The sequence below is a fragment of the Mustela putorius genome, unplaced genomic scaffold, assembly GCF_011764305.1.
Source record: "Mustela putorius furo isolate JIRA1106 unplaced genomic scaffold, ASM1176430v1.1 tig00000174_pilon_pilon_pilon, whole genome shotgun sequence".
NCBI lineage: Eukaryota > Metazoa > Chordata > Mammalia > Carnivora > Mustelidae > Mustela > Mustela putorius.
In genome coordinates this window covers 34,300,222-34,327,080 of record NW_025421304.1, presented here as the reverse complement: position 1 = coordinate 34,327,080, position 26,859 = coordinate 34,300,222, and the positions used below count along the sequence as shown (strand labels likewise).

At 41.0% G+C, this 26,859-nt stretch overlaps 1 protein-coding gene across 1 annotated transcript in view; it reads right to left on the bottom strand.

The window, feature by feature from the left end:
- Positions 1–380: 380 nt before the first annotated feature.
- Positions 381–26,859, bottom strand: part of LOC101691317 (metalloproteinase inhibitor 1-like) — a 38,303-nt gene continuing 11,824 nt past the window's right edge. The window contains exons 3-5 of the mRNA XM_045076593.1: positions 1,396–1,510; positions 1,049–1,170; positions 381–760 (exon numbers count right to left, since the gene is read on the bottom strand). Of these exons, the coding sequence (XP_044932528.1) occupies positions 524–760; positions 1,049–1,170; positions 1,396–1,510 (474 nt within the window). The 3' untranslated portion in view covers positions 381–523. The remainder of the gene's footprint in view (positions 761–1,048; positions 1,171–1,395; positions 1,511–26,859) is intronic.

Genomic DNA, 26,859 nt, shown 5'->3' with positions numbered 1-26,859 from the left:
GATTTGAAGTCCTAAAAATATTCCCCGTTCTGTTCTTATAAAAGTTTCAAAGTTTTCCATTTTATTTTCAGAACTTTAATATGACAAGGAATGATTTTTATGTTTGCAAGAGAGTCCTGATTCTGAGGGAACAAGGAACATCCTTTCTCCTGTGATTCTTGGCTCTGCAAATCATCTGGGGGAAGGTTAAGGATACATCAGTGGAGTCTGGATCTAGCCCTTTGTTTGGGCCCCAGGCTCTTGCTTTGATAGGATGAGGAAATGTCAGAAACTGGAGAATGAGAAAGATGTGGGTCTGGCATGAAGTTTCTGAAGGAGTAAGAAAGAGAACGTGATTGAAGAACTGAGAAGATAAAGGGTATTTGTCACTAGGGTGGGGTTTATAAACTTGAGCTTTATTTTTGTTAATTTTATTGATGCATACGCTACTTACAGAAAGTAAACAAAACTGAAGTGTACAATTCGAAGGAGGTGTAGAAAAGGAACTCCATTCTGTTAACATCAGCCAGGTGAGGAAACAATACTAAAACCCTACTATGTCATTTTGAGTGAGTAGAGAGTCCTCTGGAGTTGGGGTTTGGTACTGATAGCTCTTCTGGATAGGGGTCCATTCGCAATTGCCAGTCATGGAGGGGACACACATGGAGTACTGGGAATGGTTTCCTTCCCATATTTTGTAGTCACCGTCCTTCTGTGTCCACACACACTCTCTGAAGTCAGGCTGAGGACAGTCACGCTTGCAGATGAGACAGGGCTGAATCTAAGGGTGCAGGGAGAGAGCAGACTGCCCACCTCTTGTCTCTGCCCCCCATCCTGGGCAGAGAGGGACAACAAGGCTCTGGGCACAAGGAGAATCTAAAGGAAACAGGGATGGGGGCGAGGACAGGAAGGCAACGGTGGGAAGAGGCTGGGCCAGGGCATGGAAGGAAGACGAAGGAGCAGGAATCATCCAGAAAGGGAGACTGCAAGGGATAAAGATCTGGGAACAGGGAAAGGGACAATGGCAGTGCCTGGGCTGCAGAGAAAGATCACTTAGGTGGCTACTCACTTCACATTCGCATCCTGCTCTGTACGCTGCCTCGAAACCTAGCTTCTGCTCTCTGGTGAGCCGGTACCAGAAATAGACCAGATGGCATCTTGTGAAGAACACTGTCCCTGCCCTCAGAAAGCCTGCAGTGATGGGCGAGCATGGCCCGAGTTAGCACAGCAGGTATGGACGTCCGCTGTGAAATTAGCCCAGAGGGTCTAAAACCCAAGTCAGCCATGAATGAGGGCCCAGCATTTCCCCATGGAGAAGGGGCCCGTGGGCTTTGGTGGCGCTAGCTGCAGAAGTCGGGAGGTTCCTGCGGGGGGAGGTAGCAAGGCTGAGGGCTGTATGTGGACAGGGACGCTCACCTGCAATAAGTAACAATGACTGCTGGCGGGTTCTCAAACCATAACCACAGTCCACCCAATTGATGGGTGTGTAGATCTCATGGATTCTTGGGGTGCCCCGGGGAGCCTTGAGTACCTGTGATGGGAGAGAAAGAGTAGCCACAGACTTAGGCTTTCATAGAAGCTGCAAGGCTCCAGAGACCACCCAACTCAGCAAGAGAAGACGGGGCAGTCTTGCTTATTTTGACGGAAGGAGGTAAGAAGAAAGGAGGTACAGAGTTTACCTTAATGACATTCACTCTGAAAGCTCGTTTTGTCCTGGTGTTCTTTCCTGGTCCTAGTATGTCAGCTACTATGACTGGGAGGAGGAAGAAATGGGTCAGAGGCCCACGGGTTCACTGATTTGGGTTTGGGTTTCTCCATCCAAAGTCTCATGGAGACATTGCTCAGATCACCAGAGCTCCCGGAGGGTGAGACCTCCTTGACGGAGACTTCTCTGGTGTCTCCCAGACTCACCAATGTCTGATGTGCAGTAATATGTCTGGGGGTGCTGAATTTTACAATTACAAGCACTGCAAGGTGTTGACGGGGCCAGGAGCAAAAGAAAGGCCAGTAGGAATGAAGGATCCATGGTGGGTCCTAGGGGACATAGGGCATGAATTGCAGCATGAACTTCTTCTAATCCACCCCCACCCCATCCACCTCTAGACAGAAACTCAGATGCTCACGGATGGCTGTCTGCATCCCTTCATGGTGAAGGACCAGAGAAAGTTTGGGTCTAGTTCCCATGATCCTGTGGACCAGATGCATGAAGTGTCTGCCCTGCATCTGAAATGCCTTACCTCTGGCAGTCCGAGCCAAGGGGTACCGCAGCTTCTGCAGCACACCTAGTGCCAGGAAGGATAAATAGTCATCTGTCCGCACTGCCTTTTCACCCTGCGGCATACCCACCAGGGGGGTACAATTTGATTACTGGGTGTACTAGTTAGTTAGAATCAGTTTTCTCTCAACTGCATTTCCTTTCATCCCCAGGCATACCCACCAGGCTGGTACAGATTACTGGGCACACCTGTCACTTGGAATCTCTACCTGGGTGGTTATACAAAGATCCACCAAAATGACCCAGTCCTGCAGCAGTATTTTGGGCTGAGCTGTGCCCCCCTAAAATTCACATATTGAAGTCCTAACCCCAGCCCCCATTAATGTGATTGTATTTGCAGATAGGGTCCTTGAAGAGGAACTAAAGGTCATTTGGGTGGACCCTACTTGGATATGACGGGTACCTTCCTAAAAACGGGAGATTAGGACACAGTCACACACAGAAGGCAAGAAAAGCAGAAGGTGGCCATCTATAAATTAAGGAGATAACTCTTAGAATAAAACAACCCTGATGACACCCTGATCTTGGAATTCTATGCTCCAGAACTGGGAAGAAATAAGTTTCTGTTGTCCAAGTTACTCCATCTGGGATACTCTGTTATGGCAGCCCTAGAAAACCAACAGACTCCTTTGTTTTATTATTCAAAAATATATCTGGGGTCTCTATACAACTTAAATTTGCATTAGGATTTTGAGAAAACAAAATAACCTGCAACACCAAATCTACCAAACAAAGTTCATTCAGTCATTCAACTTCTATTCCTTTCCCACAGCTGTATTCTCTGCTTACCCCCCAAACCCCATGCCTCCAATTACTATGCTGTGGCTTATCCTCCTGTTGCTCTTTTAACTGAAATACGCATGAGCACTGAACAGACCCCAGCACATCCACTGTGGCACACTACATACAGCTTTTGTCATCTTGCCATTTTTATTTTAGGGCATACCTGATGATGACAGTACAAAATTTCAAGTATATTCTAAAGCTACAGTAACAAAATATGGTCTTAGCATGAGAATACTTATACAGATACTAGAAGAAATATCTAGAAACAAACTCACACTTAAGAGGGTGAGCTGATTTCCAACAAAGAGGCCAGGGTAATACAGTAGAGAAAATGTGCCTTTTCAAGGAATTATGCCAAAACAATTGATGTTATATGGAAAATAATTAACTTTTATTCTTTCCCCAGGCCACATACAAACATTACCTTGAAATGGATCATAGACCTAAGTGTAAAAGTTTCTGCCTACAACTTCTAGAGTAAAACAAAACATTTTTGCAAACTTGGCGTAGACCAAGAATTCCCATACTAGAACAAGAGCAACAACAACAACAAAAACCCATGAAGGGTTTAAAAAATAACTTACTTAATTGAAACAAAATATTTGTTATTCAGAAGATACTGCAAGGAAAACAAAACAAACCAGACTAAGAAAAAATAGTGAATATTTTATGCAATAAAGTTGAAAAATGAAACAACTTGACATATAGCAGCGTGGTTCCATTTGCCTGGAGATGATACTCCCATGAAGGGCCACACAACGCATGAAAAGATGGAGTGTCTGGTGGAGCTCTGATTTCCTATATCCCTGGGTAGGAAAATGCGTGTGTGTGTGTGTGTGTGTGTGTGTGTGTGTGTGTGTGTCTGTGTGTCTGTGTATGTGTGTGAGAGAGAGAGAGAGACCCCAACCGTAGCCAAAATAATGCCCCTACAAAGATAACCACATCCCGATCCTTGCAACCCAGAAATGTCACACTAAATGGCAAAGGAGAATTAATGGTACAAATGGCATTAAGTTTGTTAATCAGCTCACTTAAAAATAAAGAGATTATCCTGGCTTATCAGAGTGGAGCCAGTGTAATCACAAAGATCCTTTAAATGTGGGAAAAAAAGGCTTTTTAGAAGAGTCAGTGTCAGACATTGTGATATGAGGAAGACTTGACTTGCCATTGCTGGCTTGGAAGCTGGAAAGGCACCATGAGATCAAACCTGGGGGCATCCTCTAGCATTGGGAAAAGTAAAAAATGAAAAAGAAAAAAATTCTTCTCTAGAAAAATATTAAAATATATAGAATAGAGGCGCCTGGGTGGCTCAGTGGGTTAAAGCCTCTGCCTTCAGCTCGGGTCATGATCTTAGGGTCCTGGGATCGAGCCCCACATCGGGTTCTCTGCTCGGTGAGGAGACTGCTTCCTCCTCTCTCTCTCTCTTTGCCTGCCTCTCTGCTTACTTGTGATCTCTCTCTGTCAAATAAATAAAATCTTTTTTAAAAATCTAGAATATATTCAATTATGTATTAACATTTCTGTAATGTGGTACCAATGAAGGAATGGACAGATAGGCAAACTGAATAGAAAAAAAATATATAGTCTCAGATGCATGTGCAAATTTAGCATGCGATAAAGGTGGTATTTCAGTTAAGTATGGAAAAAGATATCTTTGTAACGGAGGTATTGGGTTAACTGGATATCCATCAGGACAAAAATAAATTGTGTTCATGCATCATAGTGATACTAAGAGAAAGCCCAAATGGTCTAGAGGTCTAAATATAAAAAGCAAAATGATGGAAAGAATTGTGAAATCTAATGCCTGTTAGAATTGCTAACTGTGACTCGAATTCCAGATGCAGTTAATCAAAATGTTGTTAAACCAATTATGTGTTTTTTAACTTAAGAGGAGTAAAATGTTACATGAGAAAAATAATTGCAATTATACATGAAGAGTTAATATGCTTAATACACAGTTTCTAAAAGTAGAGAAACAGTCAATAACCCCATAGGAAAAATAGGACAATATAGACAAAACACAGAAAAAAATTGCAAATGGCCCTTACTGCAGTCCTGTTTCTAGAAATCACTTATAAAGATATATTTTTATGTCTGTATTATACAAAGCAACCTACACATTTAATACAATCCCTATTAAGATACCAACAGCATTTTTCACTAAAGTAAAACAAACCATCCTAACAATTTTAGGGAGCCATAAATGACCCCAAAGAGCCAAAGCAATCTTGAAAAAGAAAAGCAAAGTTGGGGGCATCACAATTCTGGATATCAGGTCATGTTACAAAGCTTTAGTAATCAAAACAGTATGGTACTGGTACAAAAAGAGACACATAGATCAACGGAACAGAATAAAAAATCCAGAAATAAACCCAGTTAAAGTCATTTAATCTTCTACAAAGCAAGAAAAAAATATCCAGTGGGGAAAAGTCTCTTCACAAATGCTGTTGGGAAAATTGGACAGCAGCATGCAAAAGAATGAAACTAGGCTACATTTTTACACCAAACACAAAAATAAATTCAAAATGGATTAACAGCCTGAGCGTGAGACCATAAAAATCCTAGAAGCAAGCACAGGCCGAAATTTTTTCAAATGTTTTCTTTTTTTTAAAGCCACATTGGCTATTTCCACTGAACAGAGAGCCCACTACATATACAGATACTTCTTGATGGTATCTACAAAAATGCCTGTGAGGCTTTTGACTGGAACTGATTTGGATCTAGAGATGTTTTTAAAGAAAACTGATACCAATATTGAGCCTTTCAAACCATAAGCATTTTATCTCTACTTATTATACCATTTTAAATTTCTCTCTACAATGTTTTGTAGTCTTGAGTGTGGCGCATATTTTGATAAATTTCTTATTTTTCTATTATTGTAGTGGGTATTGGTTTTTAATTTCAATCTGTATTGTTCCTGTCATATACAAACCAGTACAAGTGAATTTTGTACATTGTTCTGTCCCTGCAACCTAGCTAAATTCACTTATTGGTTAAAGAAGCTTTTCTTTAGATTTCTTTAAGAAATATTCATACAAAGTTATGTCATCCATGAGTAAAGACTGTTTTGCTTATTCCTGTTTTTTAAAATTTATTTTATTTTTTATTTATTTCTTTTCAGCATAACAGAATTCATTGTTTATGTTCCTTTCTAATCACTGTGACCTCTATTACTTTGAATTGTCTTATACAATGACTAAAACTTTTGTTACACTGAAGAATAGTAGTGATAAGAATAGAAATCTCCATCCTGTTTTTGATCTTGTGAAATCATTCAGTCTTTCACCATTAAGTATGATGTTAGTTGAAAAGTGTTATTAGGCACGCCTGGGCGGCTCAGTTGGTTGGATGACTGCCTTCGGTTCAGGTCATGATCCCAGAATCCCGGGATTGAGTTCCGCATCAGGCGCCCAGCTCCATGGGGAGTCTGCTTCTCCCTCTGACTTTCTCCTCACTCATACTCTTTCTCACTGTCTCTTTCTCAAATAAATAAATTAAAAAAAAAGATTTTATAAAAAGAAAAGTGTTATTATACCTTCTTTAATAGGTTAACAAATGTTCTCTTCTATTGGTATGCTGCTGAGAGGTATTAGCAAGAAGAACTGTTGAATTTTCCTGGATTTTTTTTCTGCATCTACTTATATAATTAGATTCTCTTTAACCATTTATTTGGTTAATGAAGTAAACCACATCACCTGGTTTTCATAAAGTTGAATAAACTTTAAGGCACATTGCTGAATTTGGTTTGCTAATATTTTCTGGTGAAATTTGTGTATATGTTCCTGAGAAATACTGATGTTAAAGAGCGTGTGTATGTGTGTGTGTGTTGTCTTTGATTTTAGTGGTATAATTTTTCACTGACAAAACGATTTATGAAAAGACTTATTTCTCTCCTCTTTCTTAAAGATTTTATAAACGAATGTGTTATTTTTGCCTTAAAAGTTTGTTAGGTTAACCAGGGAATCAAAGTTTATTTGGACTGGAAGAAAAATTCAGTGAACAATGTCAATTCCTTTATTCCTAATTTTGGTATTAAAACTTCTATTTTTTCTTTTTTAAAAGATTTTATATATTTATTTGAGAGAGAGAGAGCATGAACATGAGCTGGGGGAGGGGCAGAGGGACAAGCAGATTCTTCCAGATTTAGCAGGAAGCCCTATGTGGGGCTCAATACCAGGACCCTGAGATCATGACCTGAGCTGAAGGCAAACACTTAAACCAAGCCACCCAGGCACACTTATCTGTTCTTGTGTATATTTTGGAAATTTTTATCTTTCAGGAAATTTGTCTAATTCATCCAAACTTTCAAATTTATGAGCATAAATTTCTTTATAAAATTCCATAATTTCCTTTTTTTATATGTAAGATGTAGTGATGTCCTTTTTTCATTCCAGATAACAGTAATTTGCACATTTTCTCCTTTTACCTTGATAATGTATCCACTGAGTTGTTAATCTACTGACTTTTCAAAAGACAACTTTCTGGTTTAATCAATATTCTCAATTTTTCTACTGATTCCCATTCATTTTCTGAAAGAGGGGAAGAAAAGACCCTATTTCTGATCTTTCCAACTTATCCTAGAAATAGTGCTCCTTCTTGCTGGGTCAGTCTGTGTATTAGATCTGGCAGATTTGGACATAGAGAAGGTCTTTCAGAGAAAAAAAAAGAGAGCAGTAGCATTAACAGACATTTGCTGTGCACTCACAATGTTAGCTACCCAGTGATATGAACATTAATAAAGGAAGGCTGACTTTGTTTCTTCAACTTTATAGCATCTTTCAGTTCTCATTATGGCAATGTGAAATTGCCCAGTGGTTTTGTTCTTTTCTTTTTAAGATTTATTTATTTGAGAGAGAAAGAGAGGGAGAGAGAATTCACTCAAGCAAGGGGGAGTGGCAGAGGGAGAGGTAGAGAAGCCCACTCCTTGCTGAGTGTGGACCCCTGAGATCAGGACCTGAGTCAAACTGGGAATCAGATGCTTAACCGACTGAGATACTCAGGCACCTGGAGATTGCCCCATATTTTAAGTATTACTCTAGACTCACCTAATAATAGGTCTTTGATCACCTCATAGGCATAGCAAGTATTATCTAACCAAAGTCTATCATTGCTTGTTCCCATTTACCAGTATCTTGGATCAAAAACGAACAGGAACATAGGCTGGGCAGGAGAACTTGTCACTGTAGCATCTAATGTTTCACCCTCCAGTCTGGTTATCTAGAACTAGTTTTAGTTTTGCCATGAAATTGCTTTATGATAAGGAGCTCTTTGATTCAGCTCTTTTCTAAAAAATTAAGAATGATGTGCTACAAGTTTTTTGCTCCTACAGTGGAAATATCTGTTTCATAGCTATTAGATATATAACAATATATATACAGCAAAATTAAACCCCTTTTAACAGTCAGTAAAGCTGGTTTTGGACAGCGAAGCTCAACCTTGAGTTGGGAAACTCAGAACTTGACTATTTTGCAATATTTCACCTAGACAAGAACAATTAGTCTCAAGGAAAGGCAAAAGTACTAATTAATACATTAAAAGGTGGAGAGTTTAAGATGTTTAAAATGAATGACAAAGTTTGGTAGAATGATTGAAGGAAAACTATGAGGGAGGGATGAAAGATGCTTTGAATTAATTTTTAATTTTATATTTGCTTCATTGACTATAATAGTGTCCATACTTCATTCCTTGATTCAGGTGTTACTTATGGAGTGCCTAATACATGCCAGTCACTTAGGAAACAGAGGACAAAGACATCCTTTGACTTTAAGAACTCCAATTTACTAGAAGGTAACTTGGTTGCCTTCTAGTAGGTTGGTGGTAGGTGGCAGGTGGTAGATGTCCCAGTGCATTTGTCACATAGAAAAGATACCTTGTATGGTCTTGGGGGTAGGACAGAGCATGGGAGGAATTTATTCTAAGCCTGAAATTCAGGGAAACATGCAAAAAATAGTAAGAGAACAGGGGTTTTAATAGTTAATCACTACATTTGCTGAAATGGAAGATAAAATTGATCTTACTGGTGACAAGGAACTTGTCTTCCAATTGTTATTTTATGTATCTATAAGACAAAAACAGCAAGTAAAAAAAAAATTCAAGGTCTTGTTTCTTTATAAAAGATTTTTTTTAAACAATGAAGAACATAAAAAGGAAATCAAAGACATGGAAGGTGAAAGGTTTTGTAGGTCAAGATAACAGGGACACATGACCATGACAACCAACAACAAGTTTAAATAATTATTAATCATAATTAACATCCAAAACTTAGAAATAAAGGAAAAGATGACAACATATCCTTTTTAAAATAACACTAGGTCATCATTAAAAGAGCTCATCCAAGGATTGTTTAATTATCTCAGAGAATGCATTCTGTGTTGACTTTGTTCTTTATTATTTGATGGGAGCATTGATACTATGATTTTATATGTTCAGCTATAGATTTCTGTCTAATCAGAAATCTAAACTCCAAAGGTTTTACGTTATGGTCACAAAAAGCAGTAACCAGTTTTTCATCTATTAGCAAATTCATTTCAGCATTCCTTGAATGATTTTTTAAATTTCTGTTCCTTGAATTCTGCTTTAATCCAGGCATATCATTTGATTGATTCCTTCATTTAGTAACAAAATGAATTAAACTATTGGCACATCCTTAACATATGTTTATATAAGTTCTGCATTCAACTTTTTAAAAATTATCCCTCAACAAAAGTCATTACTACAAAAGTCCAGCAGGAATATACTGATACTGTTAGACATTATTTAATAACAGACAACTCAGAGTCCCTGTTAGAGCAAACTGAAAGCCTGATTTGCTACTGGCTTACAAACTGAATAAAAAAATCTAAAGTTCCCAGTGGGTTCCACCCCAAAGGTAAGGACCTAGAGGTAAAATGATCCACCATCACATCAATGTCAAATCTTGTTGTTAAGTGAAAAATCCATTATTTTGTTCTAGCACTATTTTTATATTTTTACACAGATAAATTTGAAGGGATCATTAATATATCTCAGAGCAGAAAGGTAAAAAATGATACAGGACTTTCATTTCCCACTTTATACAACTGTATCATTTAAATATTTGAAAATGAGCATCTATCAGCTTTAATAAAATAATTAAAACAATAAAAATATCACACATTGGAAAATGACAATTTCATATTATTTATATTAACTATTCCTACTGTAATCCTTTGTAATCATCATGGATAAATTGGAATGGAATATTCTGATTAAATGTTTTCTTCCTGGGGAACCTGGGTGGCTCAGTGGGTTAAAGCCTCTACCTTCGGTTCAGGTCATGAACCCAGGGTTCTGGGATCAAGCCTCGCATCGGGCTCTCTGCTCAGCAGGGAGCCTGCTTCCTCCTCTCTCTGCCTGCCCCTCTGCCTACTTGTGTCCTCTCTGTGTGTCAAATAAATAAAAAATATCTTTAAAAATTTTATAAAAATGTTTTCTTCCATTGGTTGAATATTTAAAGCCCTATAATAATACCACTACTGGAAGTACCCCAACCTCCCCCCATGCTCTCCCCCCAAGAAGCGCAATTCATAGAACCAACATTGTATATCACATACAAGAGATAGGTGATACATATTATCTCATTTAAACCTCAGCACTCCTTTAGAATGGATGTAACTATCCTATTTTAGAGAGAAGCTAAACAGAAGCTTAGAAAGGTTAAACCATTTAATCAAGATGAATTGGAATTTGCATCTCCAGACTTCATGGCACCCAGTTCCAAGCCTCATCTACCATTCCACACCAGCTCTGCTCTACTCTAGTGCTCATATTAAAATGTGAAAACATGAGTAATTCTCAGAACTGCCAGACTAGAATGCAAGACCACATCCATCTTATTATTCCTTTGGATAAACCCAATCTCGTCACCCAAAATTCAGAGGATGTAAATTGCACGAGGGTGATGGGTGGGTGCCTCTACTTTCATAGGTCCCTGGATCCCAGATCTGTTTCCCTGTGGAAGTAATGAAGCCAGTCAGCATCATCACTCGTCAAAGAATTAGAAAACAAGAAGGAGCACAAAATCATTTCCAAGTCACCTGCTGCCAGTTAAATAAGATTTGAATGGATTTTCTAATGTTTCAAAGTACTTCCTTGCAGACGGCTAAGAAATTCATAAAACCAGCCATGAGAGTTATATTGCCTATAAGAGTAAACAGTTATGATAGAGGAGTAAATGCCTACACCCAGAGAGCCTTTTAAGAGGAGACTGATAAGAGTTTATATATCTCAGACAGAGGGAAAGGACCCCTTTGATCATTTTCATGCAAATCCCCAACAGCTGACAGAAAGCTGCTTTAGGTTGTGCCATATTTTTCTTTTTAAAATGCATATGGAACAACTAGCTTGGAAGTAACACTTTCCTTTTGAAGATTTTTTTTTTCTTAAATTGGAAACAATTATGGGAGTTAGACTCTTCCTTTTTTTAAACAGAAATTTTCTTTGTAACTTTTTTCTCTGAGATTCCTTTAAAGGTATAGGCAACAAAACAATGCAATTAGCTTCTGGATTTGTTTATCAGAACGGTTCAGGGTTCCCTCTCCTTTTTCTACATCTTGTATGTAATCAGAAAAAGAGGCACACAACATCAGCACAGCTGCCTTCATTTCCTATTCCTTGGATTTCCATAGACACACCAAATGGTCTCCCGACTCAGCTGAAGGAGGTAGAAAGCTGCAGTTAGGGACCCTTTTGTTTGTTTGTTTGTTTAATTTTCTCTGACCTCTTTCTCTGAACAAAATCTCTTCCTGGTACTCTCTACTTCTCTCGTCATTGTGATGGGTCTTGGGTTTTCAGGTGAGGTGGGGTTCCTTATTAATTGCGTCACTCTGATGCTCCAATGATTTGAAAACAGTGATATAATGTACACAATACAGTAGTACTGTCAAATTAGGCAGGGATGTCCAAACACCTGCCTCAAGCTCCTCTCCCAGCCTAGAAGGCCCTACTCCCTTTCTTCCACCTACACTTCAAGGTACAGCGTTAGTGCTAGCTCTCGCACTGACAACCTATCATTCTCACTGGCAGACATCACAGAACTTCCTGGAACTTTTGATAAACATGATCATCAGGCCCACAGAAGACACTGGGACTGAACTGTAGTTATTTTTGGATAACTAGCTTTCATTTATTTCTTCATTAATTGAGCAATCTTTGGGGCCTTCTGAGGGACAGATGGAAGATGAAGGGCACATAGTCAATGCCCTCAAGGACCTGCCAGGTTCCTGGTGATGGAAGACACCAACGTTGAGACAGCAGTCAACAACCTCTGAGGCTCAGTTGGGTAATTCTCAAATCCAAATTGTTCCAAACTGAATTTTGTCTCCTTTCTCCCATTTCTTCGTCTAGTTAATGGCAATAGCAGTCAGTCACAAAGTGACTCAGGTCTGTCTCCATGGGGGTCACACTTTCCTCTAGCTTTTCCCTCACACCAGGCCCAAACTTTAACAACCAAGCCAGCACCCCCAGAACCCCATGAGAACTTCTGGGCCTTCACTCACACTGTCCCTTCTGCCTGAATATTTATTCTCCTTCAGTCTGGTAAAATTGGAAGGAAAGAGTCCATGAGGACTAGTACAAAATGTATGGAGAGTCTGCAGGGGATCATACAAGTTATGAATTATTATTATTGCTATTGTCCTTGCTATTGCTTCAAAAGCCAGAAAACCCAATTTAAACTGCCTTAAATAATAAATGTGCTTTGCTAACTGAAGGCAAAGGAAAGACTAGCTTCAGGTGAGACTTGGTCTAGGACTCCAGTGACCTGACTAGGATTCGAGTTCTTTCTCTTTACTGGGGCTTACAAATTTTCAGCAGTTTCTTCCCTTTCATTCCAAGATGGTTTTAGCAGTTTCTTTGGCTATATAAGTCCTGTTTAGATCCAAAAGTGTCGAAGAGAGTCTCTTTCTCAGAAGTCTCTCTGGAAATCTCATTGACTTGGGTTGGATCATGTGTCCACCCCTGAGCCAACAACTGTGGCCAGGAGAAGAGTCATTTAGAGTGGCCTAAGTCAATAAAGATTCACTCTGGCCTTGGAAGTGAAGTCAAGACTACTCAAGGCATAGCAAGTACTTTTCCAAAGAAAGTTCAGGGTGCTGCAGCTGGTGGGTGGTGGGAATGCAGAGGAAGTAATAAACAAATGTTCCTTCTAGGGCCCAAAGAATGTTTTGATGGCAGAATGTAGGTTTGGCCTTAACAATGGCAGCAATGGGGGGCACGTGGGTGGCTCAGTAGGTTGGGCCTCTGCCTTCAGCTCAGGTCATGACCTCAGGGTTCTGGGATAGAGCCCCACATCGGGCTCTCTGCTCAGCAGGGAGTCTGCTTCCCCCTTTCTCTCTGCCTGCCTCTCTGCCTACTTGTGATCTCTCTGTCGAATAAATGAATAAAATCTTAAAAAAAAAAAGAAATTTTCTAAAAATCTTTAAAAAAAAAAAAACAATGGCAGCAATGGGACGTCAGTGGGACCTTCAGATAGTTGATTATTTTCAGATTTCCTCTCCTTTAATCATCGAATAAGGTAATGATGAAGTTTTTAGAAGCAGGTAGAATGCTAAAAAATATATGGTAGTTCTTCCGGAAGGGATCAAGCCAGTGCTGTGTCTTGGCAAATGGAGAAGTCTAAGTAAATCCAACACATGAATAAATGACTGTGTATTATAGGTGTGATTAGCTGTTCTAGCATCCATCAATATGCTAGTATTAAAAACAAGACACCTGTTCATTGCTCTTTACATTTTACTTATGGCCTTTAGAGGAAATTAATCAGTAAACAGCCTTTAGACAGCAATTAAAAAGAGTTTCACCAAGAGGAAGATGATGTCAGAAGCATTATCCTTACCCACTTTATCACTGAGTTGTCCTAAGGAATGGTAGATTAGTTAATTGTCTAAATGTTATACTTAATGAAGAACAGATACATTTTAAACAAATATTTGCAATTCGAGAGACACTAGAACACCAAATTATTAGAGCTAGTGGGGACTGGACAGTGTGACCCATCTGACACATGAGAGGTGGGGTTGGGGGAAAGAAGTGGCAGGCCTGAGGACACCTAAAGAAGAGGTGGCTAAGAGAATGGTCTTCGAATAGCCAGTCTGGGGCTCCAACCTCCCCGCACATCCAGGCCTTTGTGTTTCTTTCCACCTCACATAGGTTCTGAGCCTCTAGAAGGTGTAAGTTGAAGAAGATGCTTGGGAGTTGCTGCTGCTTTAAATGGCTTTATTAAAATATAACTGATACCAAAGTCCACACATATTTAAAGGTAAGATTTGATGAGTTTGGATAGATATGTAAACATGTGAAATCATGATTCCACCTACAAGAGCTATGTAAAATAGTCAAACTCAGAGAAGCCAGTGAGATTCTTATGCAGGTACCCAGGATGGGACCACGCCGATTTTGCTGACAAAAAGGCAGTTGGCCTCAAAAGCTGACCACTAGATGGCAGAAAAAATCCATGTACCTAATATGGAGGCACCTGTTCTTAAGATTTTGGAGCTCTGAGTATCTCTGAGGAGACTAGCTCATCTGCTTGGTGAGTACAGGAGAGTTAGGGATCGGCTCACTGCCATGTCAATTCTGTAAATCTGTACCTCTCTCAAAAGTCTATTGGTTAATACCATCCTTCTTTTCATTAAAATATATTAGAGGGAAATGATATACTTTTTAAAAAAAGATTTTATTTATTTATTTGACAGACAGAGATCACAAGTAGGCAGAGAGGCAGGCAGAGAAAGAGGAGGAAGCAGGCTCCCCGCTGAGCAGAGAGCCCGATGCGGGGCTCGATTCCAGGACCCTGGGATCATGACCTGAGCTGAAGGCAGAGACTTAACCCACTGAGCCATCCAGGCGCCCCAGAAATGATATACTTTGAAAAATATTTTAGAAAAGGCTTGAATGACCATTAGATAGTATTTCCTATTGCTTACTAGAATTTTCTGCATTATAGGAGAGATTATTTGACAATACAGAGTGATGCATTTCTAATGGCTAGAGTGGCATCTGAAATATTTTTAGGTAAGCGGGAGCTCATCGGCCTCTGGAAACAGGTCAATGGAGGCAGCCAGAAACTTCTAGCAATTATAATAGAAGTCTGTATTGTTTGGCACCTACCATGTGCCAGGCACTGTGCTAAGCACTCTATATTGGTAAATTTAATATTCACAACAAACATGAAACAATGCTTATTAAATCTGTTTTACAGAAAAGCATATAGAGGTCCAGAGAGTTTAATTTGCTCAAGGTCATATAATTAGAAAAATGTGACTTAAAAAATGTACTTAGACTGCACAGAATTAACAATATGGTGCTTGATGTTAGCATCATTTAGGGCTTTATGAATCCAGATGAAAATTAATTGCCCCTTTGGCCCTGTGACTCACGTATTAAAAACATCTCATCATTGGAACACTGGAAAATGTGGTTTTGGAAAACAGTTTTAGCTGATACTCTGAGTTAGGATGAACATAAATTCCTAAGGGAGCATGTGAAATATCTAGGCTCCTCTTAGCAGTGGATTAGAGATGAGGGCTGTTCTGCTGGCTTCAGGTTGCGTGGTCCTCTGTGCAAGGGAGTAGTTAAAAAACACAACATGGCTTCTCTGAGAGCCCAGCTCAGGTCTCTCTTCCATTTTCTCCACAGGTAAAACACATCCAGCCTGATATATTTCTTGGGTGTATATCTTAATGTTCAGGAATTTTGTTTAACAAGCCAGTACCCTTGGGATAGGGTGAGCTTTGTCGGTGATGTGGTGTCCTGTGCCATGTCCTAACATTCATTACAGTTCTTAGGATTCTCAGTACAAAGTAAGAGAACCCAAATATAGCCAGCTAATCAATGGAATATTGTGCAGCCATCAGAAAGGATGAATACCCAACTTTTGTATCAACATGGACGACTAGAGGAGATTATGCTGAGTGAAATAAGTCAAGCAGAGAAAGTCAATTGTCATATGGTTTCTCTTACTTCTGGAGCATAAGGAATAACATGGAGGACATTAGAAGAAGTAAAGGAAAAGAGAATTGGGGTAAATTGGAGGGGGAAATGAAAGATGAGAAACTGTGGATTCTGAGAAACAAACTGAGGGTTATGGAGGGGAGGGAGGTAGGGTTGGATGAGCCTGGGGGTGGGTATTACGGAGGGCATGGATTGCACGGAGCACTGGGTGTGGTGCATAAACGATGAATCTTGGAACATGAAAAAAAATAAAATTAAGACATTAAAAAAATGTGACTATCAAGTCAATTTAAACACACCTCATGGCATGGAATGGAATGGAAAGCAGCTGGACGTCAAGAGGTTTGGAATTAGAAACTGGAGAGATCCTGAGATCTCTCTCTCTGTCCACCTCCAGGGCCCACTTTTATTTCTCTGTACATCTTGATCATTCTTATTCTTAGCCCCAAACTCTTCTTGCTTCTCAGTAAAAATCCTGGCCATCCCCTACAGCTCTGAGATCCCCATGTTATGTGTTCTGCTAAACAAGAAAATCTGACTTCCAAATTTCTCACGAAAATATACGATGGGCTCATACTGAGGCCATATTGGGCAAAGACTTTAATTTTTCTGTCTCAGGCCACAATACGCTTTAGAAGTTTTTTGTTTTGCTTTTCCATCATGATGGGGCTGGTCTTGCTCACTTGCAGATAAGGCTCTATCAGCTCTGCTAATATAACCTGTTCATTTCAAAGGACTTTGTAAGTTGGCTGTAATTCACATTCTCAGAATTGGGAAAATCTGTGTTTTTTGAGATAGAAGAGTTCTTTTCTTTTTCCTTTTAACTTTTGTTTTATTTTTTTTCCCCTAAAATATCAGAATGCTATTTTTCCAGGTGCCATGTGGCTCTCTGACAAAACACAGACTGCTTTAGCTGTTTTTAATGAACGTTATCGCCAGCTGCTCAGCTGTGGCAACTTTTGTTTTAAATTCTTTTTTTTTTTAAATTGTGGGAGGTGGCAGAGAGCTTGCAGTCTGCGTCACTGATGTTCTTCTGGGTACCAGGAACTCTGTGCTGCAAGAGGCGCCAGCAGCCATCCTCTCTCTAAGTGTGCACACAAGTAAAGCCTCAGGTAAAATTGCCAAGTGCCCACCACATATGTTTGGACCCCTCCTTGGGTTGCCCCTTCTCCCCCGAATGCCTGCCCTTGTGTGATGAGATGACGGTCTGCAGAACTTGTCTGGTTGCCTATGAAGTGATAAATGGGACCCAAAACTGAGGGAAAAAAGGCATCGTAGATCAAACAACTAGAGGTAGGTCCCAGATCCTCACAGAAGTCTCCAAGCTGTCTCTGCTGCCTTAGTCTCATCCCTCATCCTTTCCTGCCAAGCTTATTCAAACAGAAGATTTGGAAGAGGGGCAGGATGTGCTGTGGTTCTTCCCACTGTGCTCTCACCTTTCAGAAAGTCTCCAAGACGGTCCTTTCTGAAGGATGCAGGCTTCAGAAGACAGAGAAGCAATCTCTTTCCCTGGCAACGTATATCTGTTCATACAGGAGACTAGCTTGAAGAGCAGGAAAGAGAACTGACACAGGCAGCAGGAAGGACAGAAGACAGTGCAGTGGAACCCAGTAATCTTGAGCGGTCAAGGAGATGACAGTGTCCCATGGATCAAGAAGAGTCCACTAAGAATGAACTGGTCTAGAACCTTGTGGGCTTGACCTTAAGCCCAATAGTTATCAGGAATTCTTTCTTACACCAAAAAACAAAAGTCAGTTTCAGGTGGATTGTAGATCTAAACATGAGAACTAAAACAATGATGATTTCTTTACACAATTTAGGAGAAGGTCCCCATGACCCCGTGGCTGTCAACAGTCTCATCAACCGGACCCACTCAAGCTGTGTCAGTGCTACAGAGTGCCAGGTGTTTTACCAAATTTACATTCTACTCCTCATACAATTCTGGGAGGTAAGAGTAACTCTCCACTTTCCACATCTGAATGGCTGCCAGTTTTGAAAACTTGATGGGCATGTGACGGGAAGTCTGTTTGGAGTGCTCAACTCAGTGCGCCTCTCAGCCCACAAGCTGGCTCCAGTGATATTGCTAGTTAAAATTGGGGTTCTTTTCAAAATATCCCAAATTAAGAGAAAACAAATTGAATATTCATTAAGTGCCTAGTGTGTCAGAGACTAAACCAGATTTATACCCTTATTCTGCTCAATCCTTACAATAGTCCTGTGAGGCAAATATTAATTATGCCCATTTTTATAGCTATAGAACTGACTGAGAGAGAAGTAAAACATCCTCCCCCAGGTCACAAAGCTAGAAATCTGAGGAGCCAGGACTGGATCCAGATAGTCGCCTTCACTTACTACCCATGAAGTGAAACGATTAAGGGTTATCTGGCTTAGAAAATTTTCAGAACATATGCTTTACCCACTGTTGGCCTCCACTATGGGATGATCTTAGTTTTCTTTCCATGGAAACACAGGGTTTCCACATTCTTCCTTTTCAGAAGCCAGTCAAATGATTATTTTCCAATTATACTCAGAGATGTTTGGGGCTAGATTCACTTGGCTTTTGGACATTTTTGCTTAAGGATTTTAAACAGAATGTCCAGCTACAGGGCTAGGGCTGGTCTATGCTTGGTATTTCGGAGCAGTGATCCATGCTTCCTTTAAAAACTTTAAATTTCACTTTCATCAGATTCACAGAATTGGAAAAATATATGGAAAATGCTATGGGGCATAATATAATATTTGTTTTGTTTTTCAGGAATTTTTTTATTGTCCAAAGTTTTTTTAAACAAAAGGTTCAGAAGAAGAGAGAATATCACTGATGAAGACCATTCATCAAACTTGTTGACTCAAACCTTAATACTTTTTTTACCTTCCCCTAATTCTCCTAGATTACACACAAATTTTTCTGTGAAATCTGTTTTTCACTCAGCCTTCCCCCACCTCCGCCTCTCCACCCCTATCCTCCACAGTAAGCATTGAAGACTTAAGATGTAAATGGTAGACCTGGTATTGTTGGCTTGAAGATGGAGGGAGCCATGTGAAAGTTGTGAGAAGGAAATGAATTCTGTCCCTTTCCCCTCCTGTAACCAGGAACTTCAGCACTGAGAGTGGACCTCATGGCCAGTGTGTGGGACATCTCTGTGGGACAGGCTCGGGTGCAGTATCACAAAATAACCCAGAGATGCTGGAGCATCAGGTGAAAACAGAAATGCCCATCCTCGGAGTGGAGAGACCCACCCATGACTCCACTAGGAAATAATCATACATAATCGTAGGATAAACCCATCCATGACATTTTTAGGAAATAACCATATAACCTTATCTTGAATCTCACATTACTTAGCTGTTTGGTTAAAGTCACAAGTTAGTGTTGCTTCCCTGAGAAGTGGTTCATCCTAGATGGAGAGTCAAAGAATAATAAGGTAATGCTGGTGCTGAAATACTTATTTAGAAGGATAGGATCTAGTTGTGAGAAGTTTGGAAACGTGGGGGTGGGTGGTAATCTGCAGAATTGGTAAGGTTCAGGGGAAACACGGCAGCACAAATCTAGAGGTAAAGTATGCTCAGATCCTTCTTGGGAGGTAAACAACCAACAAGTCATAGAATATGCCCAGATGCGATTATAATGGTCATCTCTGGACCCAGAAACCTCAGGCAGCAGGACCTGGCAGAATATGTCGAGTCTATAGCGCCTGCGCCAGAGGAGGGTTTCTACTGCCAGACAACTTTTATGAGTGGGAACTGGAGTAAGTTTTGAAAAGTAATACCTAACATACCACTTGTTGGTTTACTGTACTTCTACTTGAGGAGGGGTTTGTCTCTTTAACTCTTGTTTCATGTTATTGAAGGGTTAACATAAGGTTATGTTGGTTAAATGTAAGAGCTTTATTTTTTTTACTAAAATGAATTTTATTAAATGGTAAAAATAATACCAAAGAAACAGAAAGACCTAATGGAATTAACTGTTGAAATCAGATATTCCTGGGCTTTGAAACCCTGATACGCCACTTGTTAGCTGGGTAACTGTAGTCAGAGCACCGAATTATTTTGGTTTTCAGCCTTCTTCTTTTTGAAACTGGGATAATGATATCTAACTTTCAGGGCTGTTGTGAAAAACAAATGAAAAAATAAATGCAAAACCCTAGCTTAGTTCTTGAAACAGCATGCAATCAGTAAACAATTCCGTGTGAATGAATATGGTTTCAGTCTTCTGGTTACAAATCAAGGGAGTTATATTTACTCGAGTTCTTCTTCCCTGGCTGGCACCAACCTTTCTAACCAAAACAGAACATATGGGTGCCGAGCTCAGGAAGAAACAATTTCTTGTTAACTTATTTGGTAAATGCAAGGTAATGCTGTTTTATTACCAGTAAATCCACTGCTCAGGGCTGCAAAACTTATATGAAGTTTCTTCTCTTCCCATCAGAAAATACTACAAAAATTTATATTGAGTAACAATTAGAGTTAAAAAGAGTCCATGACCATATCTTTAAAACCACCAAATAAAAGAAAACTGGGGACCCTTTGGGAGGAAAGAAAGCCCTCCCCGCTTAGCTTAGTGAACCAGATGAAACCACCAATATTCTGCCTGAATAACAAAAGTAGCTGAAGTTGCATATTCAGGTCATGAGAAAAAAAGGTGCTTCCTGGCAGTTAAAATTTAGCAAGTACTTTAAAGATAATCTAGAGATGTGTAGCTTTAGGCACGACATCAAACCGGTTTCACAAGGGACAGCTCCGGTGAAAACTCACTGTATTAGTGTTTACAAAGTGAAAGGTTACAGAGGCTGGGCCATCCCATTCCTTTAAACTCCCACTTCCCAGCGCTTAGCCCCACCCCTGGCAAGGGGGCGAGGTCTGCAAGAACTGGTGGCACTGAGCTCCATGATCAGTGGAGCAACCCAGAGAACAGGAGGCATTTCAACCAGTTCATCTCTTTATTCCAACCTATCCCTGGGGACAGTAGTATTCGTATCCACGGATAAAGGTTCTTAAATACTTTTTACATCATTTCCCTGTTTTGCTGAATCAGGATAACAACACAGAGGAGGGCTGTGGCTGCAAAGAATGGAAAATGACTCTGCACAGCTCAAAAGCAAAGGGAAGTTATTTCAAGACTATTGGGTAGCTCATCAGATTGAAGGAAGAACTGAAAATCAATCAGACACAGTATCAAAGTAGCTCTAAGAACCCAGGAGCAGGAGTGATCAGTGATCTATGGATGGCTGAGCCACACTCCCCTGGTGTGTCATTCCTCGTAAGACTCAAGTCCTGGGAAAGGGAGCTGAATTATCCTGAATGTCCAGTGGGGAGGGGGAGAGTGTAGGGCACCGCGACTGACACGACCAAAGACGTTCAGCAGTTTTGCAAAAATAAAACCAGAGCAATGTTACTTAAAGAACACGGGAAGTATTCTGGGCAGGCAAAGCTCGTCTCCGCAAGTCACATCATTCTGGCAGGTAATGATTTTACCTGGAGTAAAGCTTTCCCAGTAAATCAGTTGCTAATGATGAGTGAAGTATAACAGCAGCTAATTACCTGACCGACACCTCACTCCTCTTAGAGCTCAAGAACAGCAGGCACTTTGGCACAGATGAATTTACAAGAAGAGGAAACAGCAAGAAAGAAGAGGAAGGAGGGAAGGAAGGAAGGAGAAAGACCCAGTGGTTCACATCAAAGCTACCAGAGCCAGTGAAGGCCGGGGGGTGGGTGGGATAAGTATCTTCAGCCCTTGCATCTTCCCTGCGCACGTGTTTTACCCAGTTCCACTGTCCTGTCACATGGCACCTGGAAGAAAATGCAGGTAGAGCCTATCCCCAGAAAGAAAATCTATCTTCTAGATCAGCACTGCTTAGTATAAATAGAATGCCAAGTGTGTAAGTAATTTTAAATTTTTTTAGTGAGGTACACTAAAAGTAAAAAGTAACAGGTGTAATTACTTTTAATACCATATTTAATTTCACTACATCCAAAATATTATTAGGTCAACACAGAATCAATGCAAAATAGGAATGAGTTATGTTACCTTCCCTTCACACTGAATCTTTGAAATCTGGGGTGTACTTTACACTGATAGCACATCTCAGTTGGGACTAGCCACCAGCCAAAGCCACATGTGGCTACCATACTGGACAATGGAGGCTTACAAGATTCTGGTATTCTGGCTTTGCTTTCAAACATCAGTCACTGAATGACTATTGTACAACTCTACAGTTGTATCCGGGGTGTATGTGAAGGTGGGGTGTTTTGGTTTTCTTTCACTTAAAGCAGAAATAAAGGCAAACACACTTTATTTCCATTGCATGTTTCCCAAGCTAGGATGTTTTTTGTTCTGATTTTCAGTTGCAACTTTTTCTAGTCCTGTTCTGAGAAGAAGTCAATGTTCTGTAAAACTTCAACAATGATTTCTTGGAGACCAAAGAGAAGGCTCCTACACAGATGATGAACACGAGGCCACATGAGGCTAACTAACTTGCCCGGAAGCCTGGGTGGTGGCAGAGCTGGGATAGGAGTCTTATCTGCCTCTTCTGCAGAGTAACCCTGAGCTTGCTTCACCTTGCATCAGACCAGTTCGTGTCTGACCGGCCAATTTCACCAAATCCCCATTCCCTTGCTATTGTAGGGTCTGTAGCTTATTGCTCCCTGAATCTCCAGGTGAGGATGGAGGTGATCAAAAAGACAGGTGCCCTGCTTGAGACTCGGGGAAAGAGAAAGCTGCCTGTGTCTTTCCTGCTCAGAACCACATTAGTCTACTCTCTACAAAGGTAGATTCAGTGGCCTAATGACTAAGTGTCTGATGATGCACTTTTAAAGCTTAATTCTCTTGGTTATAGGGAAGCCATCTGAGGGGCACAGGAGGGCTTGGAGAATGACTGTTTGTTTTTTTTTAATCAGTTACTTAACATATAGTGTATTATTCGTTTCAGAGGTAGAGTTTAGTGATTCATCAGTTGCGTGTAATCCCCAGTGCTCATCACATCCAGCGCCTTCCTTAACACCGTTCACCCCATTACACCACCCCCCACCTACCTCCCTTCCAGCAACCCTCAGTTTGTTTCCTATAGTTTAGAGTTTCTTATGGTTTGTCTCCCTCTCTGATTTTGTCTTATTTTTCCTTCTCTTCCCCTAGGTTCATGTTTTGTCTCTTAAATTCTACCTATAAATGAAATTGTATGATATCTTTCTCTGACTTATTTTACTTAGCATAATACCCTCTAGTTCTCCACATCACTGCAAATGGCAAGAGTACATTCTTTTTGATGGCTGAGTAGTATTCCAGCATGTCTGTGTGCATGCACATGCAACAGCTTCTTTATCCATTCCTCTGTTGATGGACATCTGGCTCTTTCCATAGTCTGGCTATTGTGGACATTGCTGCTATAAACATTACGGTGCACGTGCCCCTCTGGATCACTATGTTTGTATCCTTTGGATAAATATCCAGTAGTGCAATTGCTGGGTCCTAGGGTAGCTCTATTTTCAACTTTCTGAGGAACCTCCATGCTGTTTTCCAGAGTGGCTGCACCATCTTGCATTCCCACCAACAGTGTAGAAGGGTTCCCCTTTCTCTGCATCCTTACTAATATTTGTTGTTTCCTGAGCTGTTAGAATTTTAGCCATTTTTACTGGTGTGACATGGTATCTCATTGTGATTTTGATTTGTACATCCCTGATACTGAGTGATGTTTAGCATTTTTTCATGTGTCTGATAGCCATTTGTATGTCTTCTTTAGAGAAGTGTCTGTTCATGTCTTCTGCCCATTTCTTGACTGGATTATGAGAATGACTCTGTTCTTGGCTCATTAGTCATACTCTTCCAACCACCGGCTGAAGTGGATCATCCACAATTTTTTTAAACTGTAGCTTTTTCTTCTTACTATGACATGCTTAATGGAGAAAATCTCGGAAAAAAAAAAAGGTCTGCATCACAAACACAAATGAAAATCACCTGTAATCCTAACAGTTGGGAAAGAAAGGCCCTAAATTTTGGAATTTTTATATATCTCCTTCTGGTATTTTTTTCAAAATATATGAATGTGACATATCTAGTTTGCAGTTTTAATGGGATTACATGGTAAAATTTGTTTTAGAACCTATTATTTTTGTCCTTCGTCTCATTGAGTCCTGTGGGTAGACAGTAGTTTCCAGTCTTTCTCCTGGGCTGCCAGGATTGTTTTACACAAGTCCTTTCTCACTGGCCTCGTGATCTAGCTGAGGCTGGACCCAGTGCCCCACGTCTGCATGGACAGAAAGCCTCCATTAGCTACTCTAACTCCTGTTGGATTCCCTAAGGAGCCATAGGATGGAGTATTCTAATAGGTTTATTTTTCAAAATATACACAAACTTGCTCTGGCCTGCCGAACAGCTCCAAATACAGCTGGAAGGATTTCAAAGGGCTGTTTGGAAGAAGGATGTTGACCACTCTGGTGCTTTGGAGGATATGTTGGAAGAGGACAACAAATGTAACACATGTGAATAGATGTGAATTCTCAGCCCAGTTTGTGGTGGGCAGACACGGTTATGTGAAATGTAGGATGCTGCCACCTCACCAGCTCACACCTGGTTCTCTCCACCCTCAATGCCCACCCCAGCAGGCCCAAGGGAGGCTTAGCTTCCCTCTCTTTAGGGGTAAGAACCTAGACTGGCCTTGAGAGGAGTTGGTTGTCCCGGTGGTGTATGTGGGGACAAGGGGCAGTGATGGTGATGCATGTCTGCTCCTGTAAGTTAGTGTTCCCATTCACTAGGTACATTGGCTAGAGCAAAGAGTTCCCCTTCTGCTGAGGGAGAGATCTTTTGTTTCCTTCTCCTAAGAATCCAGAAGCAAATGATTATCTTTTCACACTCACGAGCACCAGAAAGCAGTAAACATTTCCTTTACTAGTTCTTACGGATACTCTTGCTGACCTACTCCCCAAATTCATCATAACATGTGCCAATAACAGCAAGAGAGATGGGGGGGCAGATTTTTCCAACTGTGAACACATGAATCATGGCATCTCCATTTCCTTTACTTAAGAAATAAAATGTATTGTCTACAAATAAGGAAGATGACAGGAGTGTATGCATAGATAATTATATGAATTTAGCTCTCCATTTGTCTAGGGAAATCAGCTCTGTTTCAAAGAAGATTAAAAAACAATGCTTTCTTGGAGTACTTTTCTCCTGTTGATCACCTCCGGACTGCTGACAGTGAGGCTTGCCAATTTCTTTTTCCCAGCAACTTTGTGCTCACGTCAGGATTCTCTCCAGCAGTGTTCCTGCAGAGGTATTGACTGTTCTTTCCCTCAGTAGAAGAACAGCAAAGCCCCCCTTCAGTGAGGCCACTATGGCTCTAGAATGATCAAACATTCTGTCATTTATACACCACGTGGTTCTGGACAAGTCACATCCCCTTCAGGAGCCAGACTCCTCACGTGCAAGACGGGGAACAAGGCTGCCCACCTCCTCGGGATGTGGTGCGGTCACAAGGAGTCCTGACTGCGAGCGCAGAGAAAAGCAACGGTGTTACTGCCATCCCCTCCCCCAGAACAGAAGGGCAGTAACGGTCCCCACCACTTCCGGGCATGTGACGCCAGGCATTCCACCTGCTCGCTCTCGTTTAATCCTTGGAACATCAGAACCATGCGAGGAGGCGAGCATCGTACACTCACTTTAGGGATTCTTTTCATTAGAAATGAAAGAGCCAGAATGTGAGGTCCGACGAGTGAAGCTTCAGACCGGAGCGTCTCTAGCACTGCACCAGAATTCTTCCTTACCGGGAGGTCTTGCTGTCTGTCTGATAGATCCCAAACAAGTGTGCATGTGTGTTTGTGTGTGTGTGTGTTTGTGTGTATTTTACTACTCGGGAGTAAAATACGAGTAAACAGTATGCACAACAATATTCCTCTTTGCCCACAAGGAGACATCGGCTGCTTCCCTCTCTCCGCGTTCCAGAGCGGGCGGAAACCACGTATGGCTCTAGGCTCCCCTCGGCCTGGTGGCTGGCTCCCTTTCAGAACTGAGGAAGCCAGAGGGCTGGGTCCCTGAGCAGCCTCAGCCCTTCAGAGGCATCTGACCACTCAGTCCCTTGCTCTATGAACTCAGGTGAGGTGGCATCACCTCTGGCAAGCAGCGTCTAGCCCCGTGCCCACTCAGAGTGTAGCCCTGGGAGATAGTCCTTCTATACCTCATCAACACATGCCGCCAGTCAGCATCCCCTGCTTCCCGAAACAGCCTGTTTATTTTCATTACTTTACTAATATATGGTTCTCCCTCTGCCACAAGAATGATCTGAGAACCTTTTATTTGAATCCCTGAATTCCTTCTTGGGTTAGGTTCTGTGCTAGAAGCTGGGGGACTCAGTGGTGGCCAAACCAGGCTGCGTGAGGAGTGCCACACTCTCTGAACAGGAGAACAGACACAGTAAACGCCACATCCCAAATCAGTATTTGTAGGAGGTCTGTGTGCAGGTAAGACAAGCACAGAAGGCCGTGCAGACACAAGACCAGGGCCACGGGGATCCTCAGAGCCTCACTTTCCTCATCTTTAAAACTGGTACTGAGAATTTCTTGTCCCACTCAGAACACCAGATTGTTCTGAGAGTCAAATTATAAAATAAAGTGCTTTGTAACCTTTAACGGTCTAATAATTTTTTTTTTTGAGAGAGAGAGGGGGTGCGGGGAGAAGCAGAGAGGACGGAAAGGGCAGGGTAAGTACTGAGCGGACTCATGGCCGAGTGCCGAGCCTGACATGGGGCTGGATCTCAGGAACCTGAGGCCATGACCTAAGGTCATGAAATCAAGAGTCAGACACTTAGCTGACTGAGCCACCCACATGCTCCTTATAAATTTTCTTTTTATGCTTTTTAATA